This window comes from Nerophis ophidion, linkage group LG04 (genome assembly GCF_033978795.1).
Source record: "Nerophis ophidion isolate RoL-2023_Sa linkage group LG04, RoL_Noph_v1.0, whole genome shotgun sequence".
Classification (NCBI taxonomy): Eukaryota; Metazoa; Chordata; class Actinopteri; order Syngnathiformes; family Syngnathidae; genus Nerophis; species Nerophis ophidion.
In genome coordinates, this window is record NC_084614.1 from 74,386,096 (window position 1) to 74,405,461 (window position 19,366).

At 41.2% G+C, this 19,366-nt stretch overlaps 1 protein-coding gene across 2 annotated transcripts in view; it reads right to left on the minus strand.

The window, feature by feature from the left end:
* ap2b1 (adaptor related protein complex 2 subunit beta 1) overlaps positions 1–19,366 on the minus strand; it is a 45,445-nt gene that overhangs the window by 15,417 nt on the left and 10,662 nt on the right. The window contains exons 5-16 of one of the 2 annotated variants that reach the window (XM_061899022.1): positions 16,836–17,081; positions 15,082–15,272; positions 14,793–15,014; positions 14,601–14,721; positions 12,903–12,998; positions 12,553–12,668; positions 9,951–10,116; positions 9,775–9,873; positions 9,445–9,704; positions 8,028–8,220; positions 6,160–6,201; positions 1,493–1,648 (exon numbers count right to left, since the gene is read on the minus strand). In XM_061899022.1, coding sequence (XP_061755006.1) covers positions 1,493–1,648; positions 6,160–6,201; positions 8,028–8,220; positions 9,445–9,704; positions 9,775–9,873; positions 9,951–10,116; positions 12,553–12,668; positions 12,903–12,998; positions 14,601–14,721; positions 14,793–15,014; positions 15,082–15,272; positions 16,836–17,081 — 1,908 coding nt within the window. The remainder of the gene's footprint in view (positions 1–1,492; positions 1,649–6,159; positions 6,202–8,027; positions 8,221–9,444; positions 9,705–9,774; positions 9,874–9,950; positions 10,117–12,552; positions 12,669–12,902; positions 12,999–14,600; positions 14,722–14,792; positions 15,015–15,081; positions 15,273–16,835; positions 17,082–19,366) is intronic. The other variant, XM_061899023.1, reaches the window with a different exon arrangement.

The window sequence follows — 19,366 nt, forward strand, 5'->3', positions numbered from 1 at the left end:
AATGTGGCGGGTCATTTTAATTGATGTTGCAGGCCACTTAAATTATGTTGCCGGCTACCTGAAACGATATGACAAGCCAATGTGGCGGGCCACATCAAACGATGTGGCGGGCCACCTTAAACGATGTGGCGGTTCATTTAAAATTATGTTGCGGGCAACCTTAAATGATGTTGCAGGTCACTATAAACGATGTGGCGGGTTACCTGAAACGATAATGCTGGCCATTTTAAACGATGTGGCGGGCCATTTTAATTAATGTTGCAGGCCACATAAATTATGTTGCCGGCTACCTGAAACGATATGACAAGCCACATCAAGCAAACGATGTGGCGGTTCATTTAAAATTATGTTGCGGGCAACCTTAAATGATGTTGCAGGTCACTATAAACGATGTGGCGGGTTACCTGAAACGATAATGCTGGCCATTTCAAACGATGTGGCGGGCCATTTTAATTAATGTTGCAGGCCACTTAAATTATGTTGCCGGCTACCTGAAACGATATGACAAGCCACATCAAGCAAACGATGTGGCGGTTCATTTAAAATTATGTTGCGGGCAACCTTAAATGATGTTGCAGGTCACTATAAACGATGTGGCGGGTTACCTGAAACGATAATGCTGGCCATTTTAAACGATGTGGCGGGCCATTTTAATTAATGTTGCAGGCCACTTAAATTATGTTGCCGGCTACCTGAAACGATATGACAAGCCACATCAAGCAAACGATGTGGCGGTTCATTTAAAATTATGTTGCGGGCAACCTTAAATGATGTTGCAGGTCACTATAAACGATGTGACGGTTTACCTGAAACGATTTGACAAGCCACGTCAAACGATGTGGCGGGCCACCTTAAATGATGTGGCGGTTTATTTGAAATTATGTTGCGGGCAACCTTAAATGTTGTTGCGAGCCACAATAAACGATGTGGCGGGCCACCTTAAACGATGTGGTGGGCCAATTTAATTGATGTTGCAGGCGACTTAAATTATGTTGCGGGCTACCTGAAACCATTTGACAAGCCACATCAAACGAGGTGGCGGGCCACATTAAATGATGTGGCGGTTTATTTAAAATTATGTTGCGGGCAACCTTAAATGATGTTGCAGGCCACAATAAACGATATGGCGGGCCACCTTAAACGATGTGGCGGTTCATTTGAAATTATGTTGCGGGCAACCTTAAATTATGTTGCAGGCAACGTTAAACGATGTAGCGGGCCACTTTAAACGATGTGGCAGGCCTCTTTAAACAATTTTCCTGGCCACGTAAAATGACGTGGCAGGCCATTTTAAATTATGTTGCGGGACACACAGCATCAGAATAGGCCAGTACAATTCTGTAAAATGTGAATTACAATTTTTTATATTTATGAATATTTTTAATCTAAAGTATGACAGTAACCATTTAAACATTAAAAACTGGAATGAACATAGGTCTCATAGTCTAACTGGCAAGTTAAAAATATCCAGAAGATTATTAAATGTTCTCACAGCTTTGGGTGCCACGTAGCCTCCAGATGCGATGGCCATGCCCGTGGAGAGCTCAAACAAGTCGTTGAGGCCGCTGCTGCTGACAGCCGGAGGTGCCGGAGTGGGTGATGGAGCAAACGTGCTAGGAACAGATGAGGGAATGAAGTTCTGGCCCACCTGAGGGGAATGTCACGGCGAGAGTACAGGGTCATAAAGACAACCTCCATAGCAATACAGAGTGAGAAGAAGGAGCTATGAAGCTTAGAAGAATCACACAAGAAGACCATGCAAATGTTCTCCACTGTAGAAGAAAAGCTAATGTGAAGAGGTGAACAAAGTCGAGGAAGGCGGTCTGACTTTTCATGCTTTTGCCCAGATCACACCTTTAAATGCTCGGTGATGTCATAACAGTGACTAACCAGCATAAAATGTGCATGGCTAACATTGACTGGGTAACACAAAATGTGCATGGTAACATTCACTGGCTAATATGAAAAGTGCATGGCTATTATGGATTGGCTAACAAAATGTGCATGACTAACAATGACTGGCTAACATAAAATGTCCATGGCCAACATTGACTGGCTAACATAAAATGTGCATGACTAACATTGACTGGTTAACAGAAAATGTGCATGACTAACATAAAATGTGCATGGTTAACATTCTCTGACTAATAAAAAAATGTGCATGGCTAATATTGACTGGTTAACATAAAATGTGCATGACTAACATTGACTGGCTAACATAAAATGTGCATGGCTAACATTGACTGGTTAACAGAAAATGTACATGGCTAACATAAAATGTGCATGGTTAACATTCACTGGTTAATAAAAAATGTGCATGACTAACATTGACTGGTTAACATAAAATGTGCATTACTAACATTGACTGGCTAACATAAAATGTCCATGGCCAACATTGACTGGCTAACATAAAATGTGCATGACTAACATTGACTGGTTAACAGAAAATGTGCATGACTAACATAAAATGTGCATGGTTAACATTCTCTGACTAATAAAAAAATGTGCATGGCTAATATTGACTGGTTAACATAAAATGTGCATGACTAACATTGACTGGCTAACATAAAATGTGCATGGCTAACATTGACTGGTTAACAGAAAATGTACATGGCTAACATAAAATGTGCATGGTTAACATTCACTGGTTAATAAAAAATGTGCATGACTAACATTGACTGGTTAACATAAAATGTGCATTACTAACATTGACTGGCTAACATAAAATGTGCATGGCTAACATTGACTGGCTAACATAAAATGTGCATGACTAACATTGACTGGCTAACATAAAATGTGCATGGCTAACATTGACTGGCTAACATAAAATGTGCATGGCTAACATTGACTGGTTAACATAAAATGTGCATGACTAACATTGACTGGCTAACATAAAATGTGCATGGCTAACATTGACTGGCTAACATAAAATGTGCATGGCTAACATTGACTGGCTAACATAAAATGTGCATGGCTAACATTGACTGGTTTACTTAAAATGTGCATGGCTAACATTGACTGGCTAACATAAAATGTGCATGGCTAACATTGACTGGTTTACATAAAATGCGCATGGCTAACATTGATTGGCCAACATAAAATGTGCATGGTTAACATTCAATGGCTAACATACAATGTGCATAACTAACATTGACTGGCTAGCATAAAATGTGCATGACTAACATTAACTGGTTAACATAAAATGTGCATGACTAATATTGACTGACTAACATAAAAGGTGCATGACTAACATTGACTGGAAAAAATAAAATGTGCATGACTAACATTGACTGGCTGACATAAAATGTGCATGACTAACATTGACTGGCTAACATAAAATGTGCATGGCTAACATTGACTGGTTTACATAAAATGTGCATGGCTAACATTGACTGGCTAACATAAAATGTGCATGGCTAACATTGACTGGTTTACATAAAATGTGCATGGCTAACATTGACTGGCTAACATAAAATGTGCATGGCTAACATTGACTGGTTTACTTAAAATGTGCATGGCTAACATTGACTGGCTGACATAAAATGTGCATGACTAACATTGACTGGCTAATATAAAATGTGCATAGCTAACATTGACTGGTTTACATAAAATGTGCATGGCTAACATTGACTGGCCAACATAAAATGTGCATGGTTAACATTCAATGGCTAACATACAATGTGCATAACTAACATTGACTGGCTAACATAAAATGTGCATGGCTAACATTGAGTGGTTAACATAAAATGTGCATGACTAATATTGACTGGCTAACATAAAAGGTGCATGACTAACATTGACTGGAAAAAATAAAATGTGCATGACTAACATTGACTGGCTGACATAAAATGTGCATGACTAACATTGACTTGCTAACATAAAATGTGCATGACTAACATTAACTGGTTAACATAAAATGTGCATGACTAATATTGACTGACTAACATAAAAGGTGCATGACTAACATTGACTGGAAAAAATAAAATGTGCATGACTAACATTGACTGGCTGACATAAAATGTGCATGACTAACATTGACTGGCTAACATAAAATGTGCATGGCTAACATTGACTGGTTTACATAAAATGTGCATGGCTAACATTGACTGGCTAACATAAAATGTGCATGACTAACATTGATTGGAAAACATAAAATGTGCATTACTAACATTGACTGGCTAACATAAAATGTGCATGACTAACATTGACTGGCTAACATAAAATGTGCATGGCTAACATTGACTGGTTTACATAAAATGTGCATGGCTAACATTGACTGGCTAACATAAAATGTGCATGGCTAACATTGACTGGTTTACATAAAATGTGCATGGCTAACATTGACTGGCTAACATAAAATGTGCATGGCTAACATTGACTGGTTTACATAAAATGTGCATGACTAACATTGACTGGCTAACATAAAATGTGCATGGCTAACATTGACTGGTTTACTTAAAATGTGCATGGCTAACATTGACTGGCTGACATAAAATGTGCATGACTAACATTGACTGGCTAATATAAAATGTGCATAGCTAACATTGACTGGTTTACATAAAATGTGCATGGCTAACATTGACTGGCCAACATAAAATGTGCATGGTTAACATTCAATGGCTAACATACAATGTGCATAACTAACATTGACTGGCTAACATAAAATGTGCATGGCTAACATTGAGTGGTTAACATAAAATGTGCATGACTAATATTGACTGGCTAACATAAAAGGTGCATGACTAACATTGACTGGAAAAAATAAAATGTGCATGACTAACATTGACTGGCTGACATAAAATGTGCATGACTAACATTGACTTGCTAACATAAAATGTGCATGACTAACATTAACTGGTTAACATAAAATGTGCATGACTAATATTGACTGACTAACATAAAAGGTGCATGACTAACATTGACTGGAAAAAATAAAATGTGCATGACTAACATTGACTGGCTGACATAAAATGTGCATGACTAACATTGACTTGCTAACATAAAATGTGCATGACTAACATTAACTGGTTAACATAAAATGTGCATGACTAATATTGACCGACTAACATAAAAGGTGCATGACTAACATTGACTGGAAAAAATAAAATGTGCATGACTAACATTGACTGGCTGACATAAAATGTGCATGACTAACATTGACTGGCTAACATAAAATGTGCATGACTAACATTGACTGACTAACATAAAAGGTGCATGACTAACATTGACTGGAAAAAATAAAATGTGCATGACTAACATTGACTGGCTGACATAAAATGTGCATGACTAACATTGACTTGCTAACATAAAATGTGCATGACTAACATTAACTGGTTAACATAAAATGTGCATGACTAATATTGACTGGCTAACATAAAATGTGCATGGCTAACATTGACTGGTTTACATAAAATGTGCATGGCTAACATTGACTGGCTAACATAAAATGTGCATGACTAACATTGATTGGAAAACATAAAATGTGCATTACTAACATTGACTGGCTAACATAAAATGTGCATGACTAACATTGACTGGCTAACATAAAATGTGCATGGCTAACATTGACTGGTTTACATAAAATGTGCATGGCTAACATTGACTGGCTAACATAAAATGTGCATAACTAACATTGACTGGCTAACATAAAATGTGCATGACTAACATTGACTGGAAAAAATAAAATGTGCATGACTAACATTGACTGGCTGACATAAAATGTGCATGACTAACATTGACTGGCTAACATAAAATGTGCATGGCTAACATTGACTGGTTTACATAAAATGTGCATGGCTAACATTGACTGGCTAACATAAAATGTGCATGGCTAACATTGACTGGTTTACATAAAATGTGCATGGCTAACATTGACTGGCCAACATAAAATGTGCATGGCTAACATTGACTGGTTTACATAAAATGTGCATGGCTAACATTGACTGGCCAACATAAAATGTGCATGGTTAACATTCAATGGCTAACATAAAAAGTGCATATCTAACATTCACTGGCTAACATAGGCAGACACCAGAGGTCAGATGGGGCCACGACATGCAAAGTGCGACAAAGCGAGCTTCTAGTTGAAAGCGTGCAAGAACAGCAGTGGTTGTCAACTGGATGGTAGCAGGCAGGCAAAGAGAGACGGGCATGACTTACAGCTGGACTTCCACCAACACCTCCGCCGAGGTCTCCCCCCAGCTAGAAAGAAAAGGAGCAGGGCCACCCAGGACAGAGCATCCAAACATCACACACACAAAACAAAGACAAGAGAAACTTTTCTTAGCGACCGCTCTCACTTCTGCAATAAAACAACAATAGAAATGATGTGTGACGTGTGTGACTTCAGGGAACATGCTTTTATTGCTATTTCAGCAAAGTAATGGGTGTAAATTAGAGTTGTTTATGCTTGAATGTTTGTCATAATATCCGCAAAGTTAAGTGAACAAGGTGTGTTATGGGTGACCATGTTTGTTTACTTTTTGTGTTGGTTGCATTTTATCCGCCATGACTAGGGAAGGTTGTATGGATTGGGTCATATAAGTAGCGTATTTTCCGAACCATAGGGCGCACCAGATCTTGGCGCACTGCCGATGAATGGTCTATTTTTGATCTTTTTACATATATAAGGTGCACCGGATTTTAGGGTGCATTAAAGAAGTCATATTGATATAATTTTTTTTCCAAATGTAAAAAACTTCCTTGTGGTCTACATAACATGTAATGATGGTTCTTTGGTCAAAATGTGGCATAGATTATGTTTTATAGATCATCTTCAAGCCGCTTTCTGACAGTCGCTTCAGAATGCGCCGTTTTGTGGGCGGTCTTATTTATGTGGCTCACCTTCGGCAGCGTCTTCCACCCGTCATCTTTATTGTAGCGGTGTAGCGTGCAAGGACGAGGGTGGGAAGAAGTGTCAAAAGATAGAGCTAACTGTTTTAATGACATTCAGACTTTACTTCAATCAATAATGGAGTAGCATCTCCTCATCCGGAAACAACAACAAGACTGAAAATGTGTCCCATGAAAAAACGTATTACCGGAATTCTCTAATAACTAAAGTTCCCTGGGTCAATAATGTAAACTCACTACACCGGTATGTTTTAGCACTTTCATGGCAAGTTTAGTGACAGATATAAGTAAGAACTTTACATTACTTTATATTAGAAATGGCAACAGCGGGGGATGAATATCCCATACCATCACAGACTACAAAGGCGGACTTGCGCAATTTTTCAGGACTTATGCAGATCCCAAACACAGATCAGCAGGTACCAGAAGGTAATTAAAGTTGCTTTTGCATAATACTGTGAAACAAAACGCCAGATATGAACTACCTTATACACACACACACCATATTAATACTCCTGTTGAAGCACAGTACAATCCATCAAGCGGTGCGGCTTCATAGCTTACCAAAGTCATACTAAAACATTTTGATAGATTTTTGAGCGCGGTGTGTAATGTTCTATATTTTCAATGGAACATATAAAATGTTGGTGTTGTTTACTTGAGTCATATTGCCATCATAGTGCAGCCAAAGACTATAAAAATGGGACCCATTCCCTCCCTGCTTGACACTCAGCATCAAAGGTTGGAATTGGGGATTAAATCACCAAAAAGGATTCCCGGGACCGGCCACCGCTGCTGCTCACTACTCTTCTCACCTGCCAGGGGGTAATCAGGGGGTGATGGGTCAAATGCAGAGGATAGTTTCACCACACCTAGTGTGTGCGTGAAAATCATTGGTACTTTAACTTGAACTACACTTATATCTTATGTTTGACTGCCATCTACTGGTCAGACTTATCATTACATCATGTACCAAATAAAATACCTTCGAGGTAGGTAAGCGCAACCAAACGTATTCCTTGGCGCACCGGGTTATAAGGCTCGCTCTCGAGTTTTGAGGGGAAAAAAGGATTTTAAGTGCGCCTTATAGTATGGAAAATATGGCAAATGCTGTGCTTTCAACTGTTGACGTCTCACGGACAACATTGAAGACGCCCGACATTCAAAGTGCTCACCAAGCTGTCCAGGCCCCCTCCCAGGAGGTCCACAGCGCCCATCTGCATGGAGGACACCTGGGGGACATTGACAGGAGGGCCCAGGTCCAGGTTGAGCAGGTCACCCAGCAGGTCGCCCTGGCTAGGGATGACGTGTGGCTGGTCCATGGCGGCCGATGGTCCGCCGCTCACCGGACTCTCGCCTGTGTCGATGCTGTAAAACAGGGGTGTCAAACTCAAATACAGAGTGGGCCAAAATTTTTAACTGAACAAAGCCGCGGGCCAAGGTTGAACAAATTAACCTTTTAATAGGGATCCAAACAAGTTTTGCATTGAACATTGAACAAGCAAGGCTTATATACAGTAACTTTATAGTGACATGCAAAATCGAGTTTCAAATAATAATAATAGTAATTAAAAAATATCAATGGTATATCAAATAACATTTAAATACAAATTGAATGCCTCTTTTCTATTTGCAGCCTTCTGAGGTAAATATCAAAATATATTGTAGCGTCCAGAAAGAGTTAGTGCTGCAAGGGGTTCTGGGTATTTGTTCTGTTGTGTTTATGTTATGTTGCAGTGCAGATGTTCTCCCGAAATGTGTTTGTCATTCTTGTTTGGTGTGAGTTCACAGTGCGGCGCATATTTGTAACAGTGTTAAAGTTGTTTATACGGCCACCCTCAGTGGGACCTGTATGGCTGTTGACCAAGTATGCCTTGCATTCACTTACGTGTGTGTAATAGCCGCATATATTATGCGAGTGGCCCTGCACGCTATTTGTATGGAGGAAATGCGGACGTGACGACAGGTTGTAGAGAATGCTAAAGGCACGCCCTCAATATTGTTGTCCGGGTGAAAATCGGGAGAATGCTTGCTTGCCCCGGGAGATTTTCGGGAGGGGCACTGAACTTCGGGAGGATTGGCAAGTGTGAGAAATTGCGATGTTACAGCCAGGGGCACAGAAAGGGGGGGGTAAAGGAGACGGATTCTAGGGGCCCATGATGGAGGGGGGCCCAAAGAGGCCCCTAATGATGATGAAATTATGTGTTGGGGGCCCTGTAAAGATTATTTTCATGGGGCCCAAAATCCCTAGCGGCGCCCCTGGTTGCAGCAGCACCCCTGCTGTGTAATAACGGCCGGCCAGCTGTAATATTAATTTGATATTGCCTCAAGGGCCAAATTAAATTACACGGCGGGCCAAATTTGGCCCGCGGGCCAGAGTGTGACACCCATGCTGTAAAGTGTTATCAACATGAGGCACAATAGGCTGTAAAAGGTTGTATTCTCATGTTACTTTAAACAATTAAATTTTTTCCAGGTTAAAGTTAAGGTTATTTTTGTAGGGCCGCACAAAATTACAAAGAAAAAAAAATGACTTTATATATAGCGATAGGTAAAAATGGCCAGTGAGTATAATTCCATGTTGAGTCAAACCTGCTGTGCTGGACCGGGAGGTGTTTCCGGTGGATTCCGTGGCTGCCCTCTACAAAGGCGCTGGGCGGCTTGTGATAGACCGAGGCCAGGGAGCCGATATGGCAGATGAGCTCATCCAGCAGAGTGGGCTCGATCAGATCCGTCTCCTCGGAAATGAGGGGCTTCTCGGACAGCACCACCTCCTTGGCGGTGACCGGGTCGGTGGAGAGCAGGCGCCAGTAGATGTAGCCTCGATCGCGCAGGTCCGGGTTGTCCGAGTCCTGGAGAAGAAGACGCCAGGTCAACATTCAGCGGTAGAAGAAGCTGTGTGTTAGAAAAAAAAGCGCTCACCTGAGTGGCCAGACTGAGGACCTGCTGCACCAGCTCCTGCGTCTCAGATGGCTTCTTCAGGAAGAGTTTGACGATGGCGGTCAGCAGAGTGAGCTGCACCTGGAAGGCAAAGCACACATTGTTTAACCGGACAGCCAGCAGTATGCCATCGTGACAAGATTGTAGACCAAATCTACCTGCGTGCTTTCATCATGGAAGCCCTCCAGGAAGCTCTCCAGGAGCTCATCGGCGTTGTCGATCCTCTCCGCGTACTCGCCGACGATCCAGATCATGGCGGCGCGAGCGTCTGGCTCATCCAGAGAATCCAAATTCTCACAGAGTGTGGCGATGATGCTCTCGTACCTGAGAAGGAAGCATCCGCTCAGTACGCTCAAAAGACCTTTCATTAGGTACACATGCACGGTCCAATTAGCCAAGAGCTCTTGTATGAGATGTCAGTGGCTTGGGGCAAAAAGGCTCAAATGGTGGAGCGGCTTACCACCATCAATGTGATCATTATATATTATTAAATGTAACTTAGCACCATCACTGTGTTCGTTGTTATTTTATTATTATTATAATTGTTATAAAATGAAGCTCTTAAACATCTATGTGGCTTGGATGGTGGAGTGGCTTACCAACATTACTGTGTTCATTATTAATGTTTTCATTATGAAACACATCTTACCACCATAAATGAGTTATTTATTATTATTATTATTAGAAAATGTAACTATCTTACCATGATAAGTTCATTATTCTTATTAAATTTATCTTACAATCATAAATGAGTTCATCCATCCATTTTCTACTGTTTGTCCCTTTCAGGGTTGCGGGGGTTAGCTGGAGTCTATCCCAGCTGCACTCATCGCAATAGTTTTAATATTATAATTATTATTAAATGTTGTGCACCACCATCAATAAGTTCATTATTGTTATTAAATGTATTTTGCCACCATCAATGACTTCATTATTATTATTCAATGCAGCTTACCACCGTCAAGAAGTTAATTGATATTTAATTTGGCTTACCACCATCATCGTGTGAGTATAGTATACCGTATTTTTTGGACAATAAAGCGCACTTAAAATCCTTTTATTTTTAAAAAAAATCAATAGTGCGCCTTATAACCCGGTGCGCCAAATGAACGGAATAATTCAGGTTGTGCTTACCGACCTCGAAGCAATTTTATTTGGTGTATGGTGAAATTATAAGTGTGACCAGTAGATTGTGGTCACACATAAGAGATAGGTGTGGACTGCAATATGACGCCAGTAAACAACACCAAAACTATAAATGTTCCATTGAGAAAATAAAGAACATTACACACGGCACTCAGAAAAATGTCTAAATGTTTTAGTAAGACTTTGAAGCCGCACCGCTTGATGAACTGTCGGCGCATTACGGCTACCGTAGTCAGAGATACAAGTATTAGTATAGTGTGTGTGTATAAGGAGCGCAAAATGGCACCCATTAGCAGACATTATCTGGCGTTTTGTTTCACAATATTGTGCAAAACCAACTTTTCTTACCTTCTGGTACCTGCTAATGTGTATTTGAGATCTGCATAAATCATGAAAATTTGCACAGGTCCGCCAATCATACTTGCCATCCCTCCGGATTTTCCCGGAAGACTCCAGAATTTCAGTGCCCCTCCCGAAAATCTCCCGGGGCAACCATTCTCCCGATTTCCAATATTGGGGGCGTGCCTTTAGCGTCCTCTACAACCTGTCGTCTCGTCCGCTTTTCCTCCATACAAACAGGGTGCCGGCCAAGTCACATAATATATGCGGTTTTTACACACCCATAAGTGAATGCAAGGCATACTTGATCAACTGCCATACAGGTCACACTGAGGGTGGCCGTATAAACAACTTTAACACTGTTACAAATATGCGCCACACTGTGAACCCACACCAAACAAGAATGAAAAACACATTTCGGGAGAACATCCGCACCGTAACACAACATAAACACAACAGAACAAATATCAAGAACAAATACCCTTGAAGCACTAACTCTTCCGGGACGCTAATATTTATACAGCCCCCAACCCCAAACCCACCCACTTCAGTCCCCCCCTTCTTTTTCAATATCTTCTTGTCATGGGGCCTTCACCCTCTGCTGTTGCCATTTCTAATATAAAGTAGCGTAAAGTTGTCACTTATATCTTGCTATGGAAGCGCTAAAAACTAACACTGTAGTGGGTTTACAATATTCACCCACGGAATTTTAATTATTAGAGAAATCCGGTCGGACAGTTTTCAGTTCGTTGTTGCACTAGGAGCCACGGGTGAGAAGATGGTGCTCCATTCTTGTTTTAAATAAAGTCTGAATGTCATTAAAACAGTAAGCAACATCTTTTGACGCTTTTTCCACTCCCGTCCTTGCACGCTACACCGCTACAACAAAGATGACGAGCAGAAGACGCTGCTGAAGGTGAGCCACGTAAATAAACCGCCCACAAACCACGCATAGTGAAGCAACTGTCAGAAAGCGACTTGAAGATCTTTAAAACATAATCTATGCAACATTTTGACCGAGGAACCACCGTTACTTGTTATGTAGACCACAAGGAAGTGTTTTATATTCAGAAAAAAATCATAACTTGACCCCTTTAATGCGCCTTATAGCCCGGTGTATGAAAAAAGACCTGAATTGACCCGCTCATCTGCAGTGCGTCTTATAATCCGGTGCACCCTATGGTTCATAAAATACGGTAACGTAAGTATAATGGGTCGTCATTGTAAAGTGCTTAAAGTCACAAGAAAAAGTGTGAAGGTGACTTGATGACATACTTGTTGGGGTACTTGCGGAAGATGTCCCTGATGACCACAATAGCCTCCTGAACCACGTAGTTGACTTTGGTCTGGATGAGGTCCAGCAAGGTGCTGACACAGCGTTCTGCCGATTGCTGGAAAATTGAGGACAGGGTGACATCATCATTACTGTGTTCTGCATGGCTTTTACAGAAGATTTGCATGGAAACAATTGAGAATTCCACTACGTAGCCGACACGTGTCGCAGAGGTGGCATCTGTAAAGCTGAGGTTTATAGGGGAAGTGACGCAGCGGTTGGTACAGTCTACTGAATATGCACAAGTCAAGAAATAGACCGGGTGAAAATCTTATTGATGAGCATGTCTTACCTCAACTTTGATAGCACAGCGGCCAATGGCGCGTACAGCCTTGCGCACAAAGTCAACATCCACTTCTGTGGCGTATTCTTTTAACTCAGCCAGCACCTGTAAATACATTAAATTGACTCTTACACATGGATTCAGTTTAGTCTCACTGAAATCATTTATTGATCTTAAATATTTTTAATAAAATATATTGGTATTAGTGCCACTACTCGTTTACTTTCCCAAAAGTAAGATGGTTTTATGGTTCCTTTTTCAGATCTGGCGTTTTGTTTCGCAATATTATGCAAAACCAACTTTTCTTACTTTCTGGTACCAGCTGATGTGTATTTCAGATCTGCATAAGTACTGAAAATTTGCACAGGTCCGCCATTGTAGACCGTGCCGACACCGTTGTCGATAAGCTTATTTTTCTATATCTTCTTGTTATGGGACATTCATCTTCCGCTGTTGCCATTTTTATTATGAAGTAGCGTAAAGTTCTTGCTTATATCTGTCATTCGACTAGCTATCAAAGTGCTAAAAACTGTAGTGCGTTTATATAATTCACCCACGGAACTTTAGTTATTAGAGGGTTCCAGTCGGACGTTTTTTTCCAGCGTTGATGTTGCGTTGAGCCACAGCTGAGAAGGTGCTGCTCCGTTATTGTTTCAAGCAGTCTGAATGTCATTAAAACAGTTAGCTCCATCTTTTGACACTTCTTCCACTCCTGTCCTTGCACGCTACACCGCTACAACAAAGATGACGAGGAAAAGACGCTGCCGAAGGTGCGCCACGTAAATAAGACCGTTATTGATTTAAGTAAAGTCTGAATGTCATTAAAACAGTTAGCGCCATCTTTTGACACTTCTTCCACTCCCGTCCTTGCACGCTACACTGCTACAACAAAAATGACGAGGAGAAGACGCTGCCGAAGGTGGGCCACGTAAATAAGACCGTTATTGATTTAAGTAAAGTCTGAATGTCATTAAAACAGTTAGCTCCATCTTTTGACACTTCTTCCACGCCCGTCCTTGCACGCTACACCGCTACAACAAAAATGACGAAGAGAAGACACTGCCGAAGGTGGGCCACGTAAATAAGACCGTTATTGATTTAAGTAAAGTCTGAATGTCATTAAAACAGTTAGCGCCATATTTTGACACTTCTTCCACTCCCGTCCTTGCACGATACACCGCTACAACAAAGATGACGAGGAGAAGACGCTGCCGAAGGTGGGACACGTAAATAAGACCGTTATTGATTTAAGTAAAGTCTGAATGTCATTAAAACAGTTAGCTCCATCTTTTGACACTTCTTCCACTCCCGTCCTTGCACGATACACCGCTACAACAAAGATGACGAGGAGAAGACGCTGCCGAAGGTGAGCCACGGAAATAAGACCGCCCACAAAACGGAGCATTCTAAAGAGATGCTCAGAAAGCTACTTGAAAATGTTCTGTAAAACATAATCTGTGCAATATTTTGACCAAAGAACCAACATTACATGTTATGTAGACCACAAGGAAGTGTTTTAAATTTATAAAAAAATCATAATATAATTTAATAATAATATAATATGAGCCCATTAATGCGCCTTATAATCCGGTGCGCCTTATGGTCCGAAAAACACAGTAAATCAAGTGATTAATCGATTAAATCGATAATCGGTCAAAGAAATAATCTTTTGGTGCAGCCCTACTTTAATGACAAAGCGTTTAATACCTGGGCAATGTTAGCCTGAGAGGCCAAGCGGATCATGATGTCCAGTTTCTCCAGTTTCACGTAAATGGGGTCGTTGTACTTGACGAAGAACACTTTGATTTCTTGCTTCAGGATCTCAGGCCTGCACACAAACGGAGTGTGAAAGCCAGGGACCAAACGCAACAGTCCACGCTACAGTCTGACATACGACACCTTTTTTGCACTATGAGGTTGATGTTCCTCAGCGCCACGTACTGGACCTCGGGTTCTCCGGAGAGCAAGGTGACGAGGGGCGGGGACAGCTTCTTCAGCAAGGTGTTGTAGTAGTCAGAGTCTTTGGGCAGAAGCTCCAGGAACTTCATCAGCACCTTGACCGCCGACAGAACCACGGCAGAGTTGGCGTGGGAGAGCCGGGGAGTGACGCGTTCGCAAATGCTTTAAAAGAAGGAAAAAAATGACCATCAATTCAAATGTAAATATGCTGATGGAATCTGTCTCGTACCTCTGAGCCTCGCGCTCATCTTTGGGGTTGTAGTTAGACAGGCAGTCCAGGATGAAGATCTGACCCCACTCCGTGCACTCGTTAAGGGCCGTCAGCAGCTTGTTGATGTTCTGGGGGTTGAGGTCCAGCAGGTTGCTGTTGGGGTGAGACTCGCTGATCTCCGACAGGGCGGCCACGGCGTTGGCGACGACCTGAGGGAGAAGGATTTTATTTCAGTAAACAACAACACCCTTTCTTTCCACCAAGGCAGACCAGGGCAAATTAAGGCATGCGGCTTGTTGAGTTTTTCAATCTGGCCCGCTGGATATTACCAAATAATTTTTTTAGATCTTCAAAATCAAAACTGTAGCTGCCAATATGATGTGCAGTGATGTTTTCAAATGACCGTAAGTCTTGAACTATACAAAGTGGTTGGAATCTGCGCTTTTGCATGATATACTAGTTACTATGGTAATCTAATTAGTTATTATGGTAACCTAAGTCACAGCAGCTCAGACGAGGCACCAAGCAGTGTAGATGGGGAGCGTTTCCCCAGCGGCCAGCCTAAAATGCGGGTGTCAGAGACAGACACAAGGGGAGATTTTTACAACAAAGTTCTAAAGCTTAGTGACATATGGACCCCGGGAAGACTAGCAGTCGCTTTGGCTCCAGCTAATGGGGATCCATTCAATAAACAATAAACACATCAAATATATCAGATTGTAGGTGGGGGGTTTTTACCCTTTGAGTTCATATTTCGCTGGTTTTGTTATGGTTTGCTTGATTGTAAAATATGTTGTTTGAGAGGGGGTGTGACGTTCATATATTGTCAATATTGTCGGGACGGCGTGGCGCAGTGGGAGAGTGGCCGTGCGCAACCCGAGGGTCCCTGGTTCAAATCCCACCTAGTACCAACCTCGTCATGTCCGTTGTGTCCTGAGCAAGACACTTCACCCTTGCTCCTGATGGGTGCTGGTTGGCGCCTTTCATGGCAGCTCCCTCCATCAGTGTGTGAATGTGTGTGTGAATGGGTAAATGTGGAAGTAGTGTCAAAGCGCTTTGAGTACCTTGAAGGTAGAAAAGCGCTATAAAAGTACAACCCATTTATCATTTAATATTCAGTGTTTTATCGTTCACAGCTAATATTGTAAATCCCACATATAAACTCAACTCGTCGTGTTTGGAGGAAGAAGAATACTGAGTTGCATCCCAAGAACACCATACCTACTGTGAAGCATGGGGGTGGAAACATCATGCTTTGGGGCTGTTTTTCTGCTAAGGTGACAGGACGATTGATCCATGTTAAGGAAAGAATGAATGGGGCCATGTATCGTGAGATTTTGAGCCAAAACCTCCTTTCATCAGTGAGAGCTTTGAATGGTTGACCAAATACCTTTTTTCCACCATAATTTACAAATAAATTCTTTAAAATTCCTACAATGTGATTTCCTGGATTTTGTTTTCACATTCTGTCTCTCACAGATGAAGTGTACCTTTCATGAAAATTACAGACCTCTGTCATCATTTTAAGTGGGAGAACTTGCACAATCGCTGGCTGACTAGATACTTTTTTTGCCTCACCGTACATTCTGGTGTCATTCAGCAATAAAACGTAAAATTTAATTCCGTTTTTAGCATTCAGACATTATTGTGAGGTTTTGTATTAGTGTTCCTAAAAAACAGATATACCGCCCCCCAGACAGATTTTTTTCTCTTGATCTGCCCCCCTGAGTCAAAATAGTTGCCCAGGCCTGCTCTAAGGCCTGGATACCAACCATGGGGTTGGAGTCGGCGATGAGATCCCTCAGCGAGTCCAAGAAGCCCTGGTCCTCCACCATCTGGGCGTTGATGTCGTGAAGCTTGGCCACGCACACGGCCGCGGTCTTCCTCACGTACGGGTCCTCGTCCTTCAGACACTTCCTCAGTGGCTCACACAGGTACTCCGTGATCTTGTCCACTCGGATGCAGCCCATAGTGCGGACGGCCAGGGCCCGAATGAGGGGGTTTGGATCCTCGCAGTCCTGGACAAGAATCACAAAATATCTTAGCAAATTATTATTAGCTGAGTTAGTATTATCTGAGTAATTGTGCTGAAATATGGGGAAACAACTACAAATGTGCGCTACATTTGTTAACTGTGTTACAAAAAAAATCAATTAGAATAATACATAATGTTGGATATAGAGAACATACAAACCCTTTATTTATTGAGTATAAAATATTAAAGCTTGATGATTTGGTAAAATTGCAAACAGCTAAAATGATGTACAAAGCAAACAATAACCTGCTACCAAAGAATGTGCAACAATTCTTCTCAACTAAAGAGGAGAAATATAACCTTAAAGGAAAATCTAATTTAAAACATTTGTATGCACGTACTACACGTAAAACCTTTACCATATCAGTATGTGGCATTAAATAATGGACTGGATTAAGTAAAGAAGTTAAACATTGGACTGATATGATCCAGTTTAAGAGGCTGTTTAAATTAATAGTGCTTACAAACTACAAAGAAGAAGAATTATGAGAAACACTTTCAACCTTATTAAAAATAAGATATTCTTCATCTCAGTATGTTGGTAATGACTGGATTGGTTAACTACATGTTACAGAACTGTTGTATTGCTCATTCACGGATGTCATTTTGCTGTAAGGAAAGTCAGTAGATGAATGTATGTACAGTATTTGTGGGCGCTCTGACGTGGGAAAGAGGTAGGATTAAATAAGCTTTGCTTCTTCCTACTCCCTTTCGGGCATGAGATGTGAGGTAATATTGCATTGTCTGATGTATTGTGTTGTAAATATTCATGTTCGAAATAAACTAAGGCTTCACGGGGGTAGAGGGGTTAGTGCGTCTGCCTCACAATACGAAGGTCCTGCAGTCCTGGGTTCAATTCCAGGCTGAGGATCTTTCTGTGTGGAGTTTGCATGTTCTCCCCGTGAATGCGTGGGTTCCCTCCGGGTACTCCGGCTTCCTCCCACCTCCAAAGACATGCACCAGGGGATAGGTTGATTGGCAACACTAAATTGGCAACACTAAATTGGCCCTAGTGTGTGAATGTTGTCTGTCTATCTGTGTTGGCCCTGCGATGAGGTGGCGACTTGTCCAGGGTGTACCCCGCCTTCCGCCCGATTGTAGCTGAGATAGGCGCCAGCGCCCCCCGCGACCCCGAAAGGGAATACGCGGTAGAAAATGGATGGATGGATGGAAATAAACTAAGAAAAGAAAAAGAAGGAAAGAATTTTCGGACTTCATTGAAGAATACAGCGGTACCTCGTCTCGTGGTTTGCATAGGGGCGCCGTGGCTCAAAAACAAGAAGGTTCCTGTTCGAATTCAGCTTTCGCTATCTTAGGCACTGCCGCTGCATGCTACCTTATGGTAAGTTGGGTGCGTTTTGCACGTGACATCAACGAATGCATGCCGTCACTACTGGGTTTTTTTTTTTTACTAAATAAAAGCTTGTTTTAATTCACAGTCTGGGTAACAGCTTGTCATTTGCCAAACCACTGGTGAGAAGCACTGATCAATGAATGTAGTCAAGGAATAAGCCTAAATGTAATATTTGAAAGTGTTGTTTAGTAACTGTTAACTTGAAAGAAAGGTCTTATAGCAGGGATGTCAAACTGGTTTTCATTTAGGGCCACATGGCAGTTATGGCTGCCATCAGAGGGCTGTTTGTAATAGTGAATAATGTATGAATTTGCCTCTGAATTTCATTATTAATTACCGTATTATTATGCAGAAAATGCATAATAAAGAAAGAAAAAAACATATATAAGTCGCACTGTAGTATAAGTCGCATTTTTGGGGGAAATTTATTTGATAAAACCCAACACCAAGAATAGACATTTGAAAGGCAATTTAAAATAAATAAAGAATAGTGAACAACAGGCTGAATAAGTGTACGTTATATGAGGCATAAATAACCAACTGAGAAGGTCCCTGGTATGTTTACGTAACATATCATGGTAAGAGTCATTCAAATAACTATAACATATTGATTGATTGATACTTTTATTAGTAGATTGCACAATTCAGTACATATTCCGTACAATTGACCACTAAATGGTAACACCCGAATAGGTTTTTCAACTTGTTTAAGTCGGGGTCCACGTTAATCAATTCATGTTATGATATAGAACATGCTATACGTTTACCAAACAATCTGTCATTCCTAATCGATAAATCCGATGAAATCGTATACGTGTAGTCTCTTACGTGAATGAGCTAAATAATATTATTTGATATTTTACGGTAATGAGTTAACAATTTCACACATAAGTCGCTCCTGAATATAAGTTGCA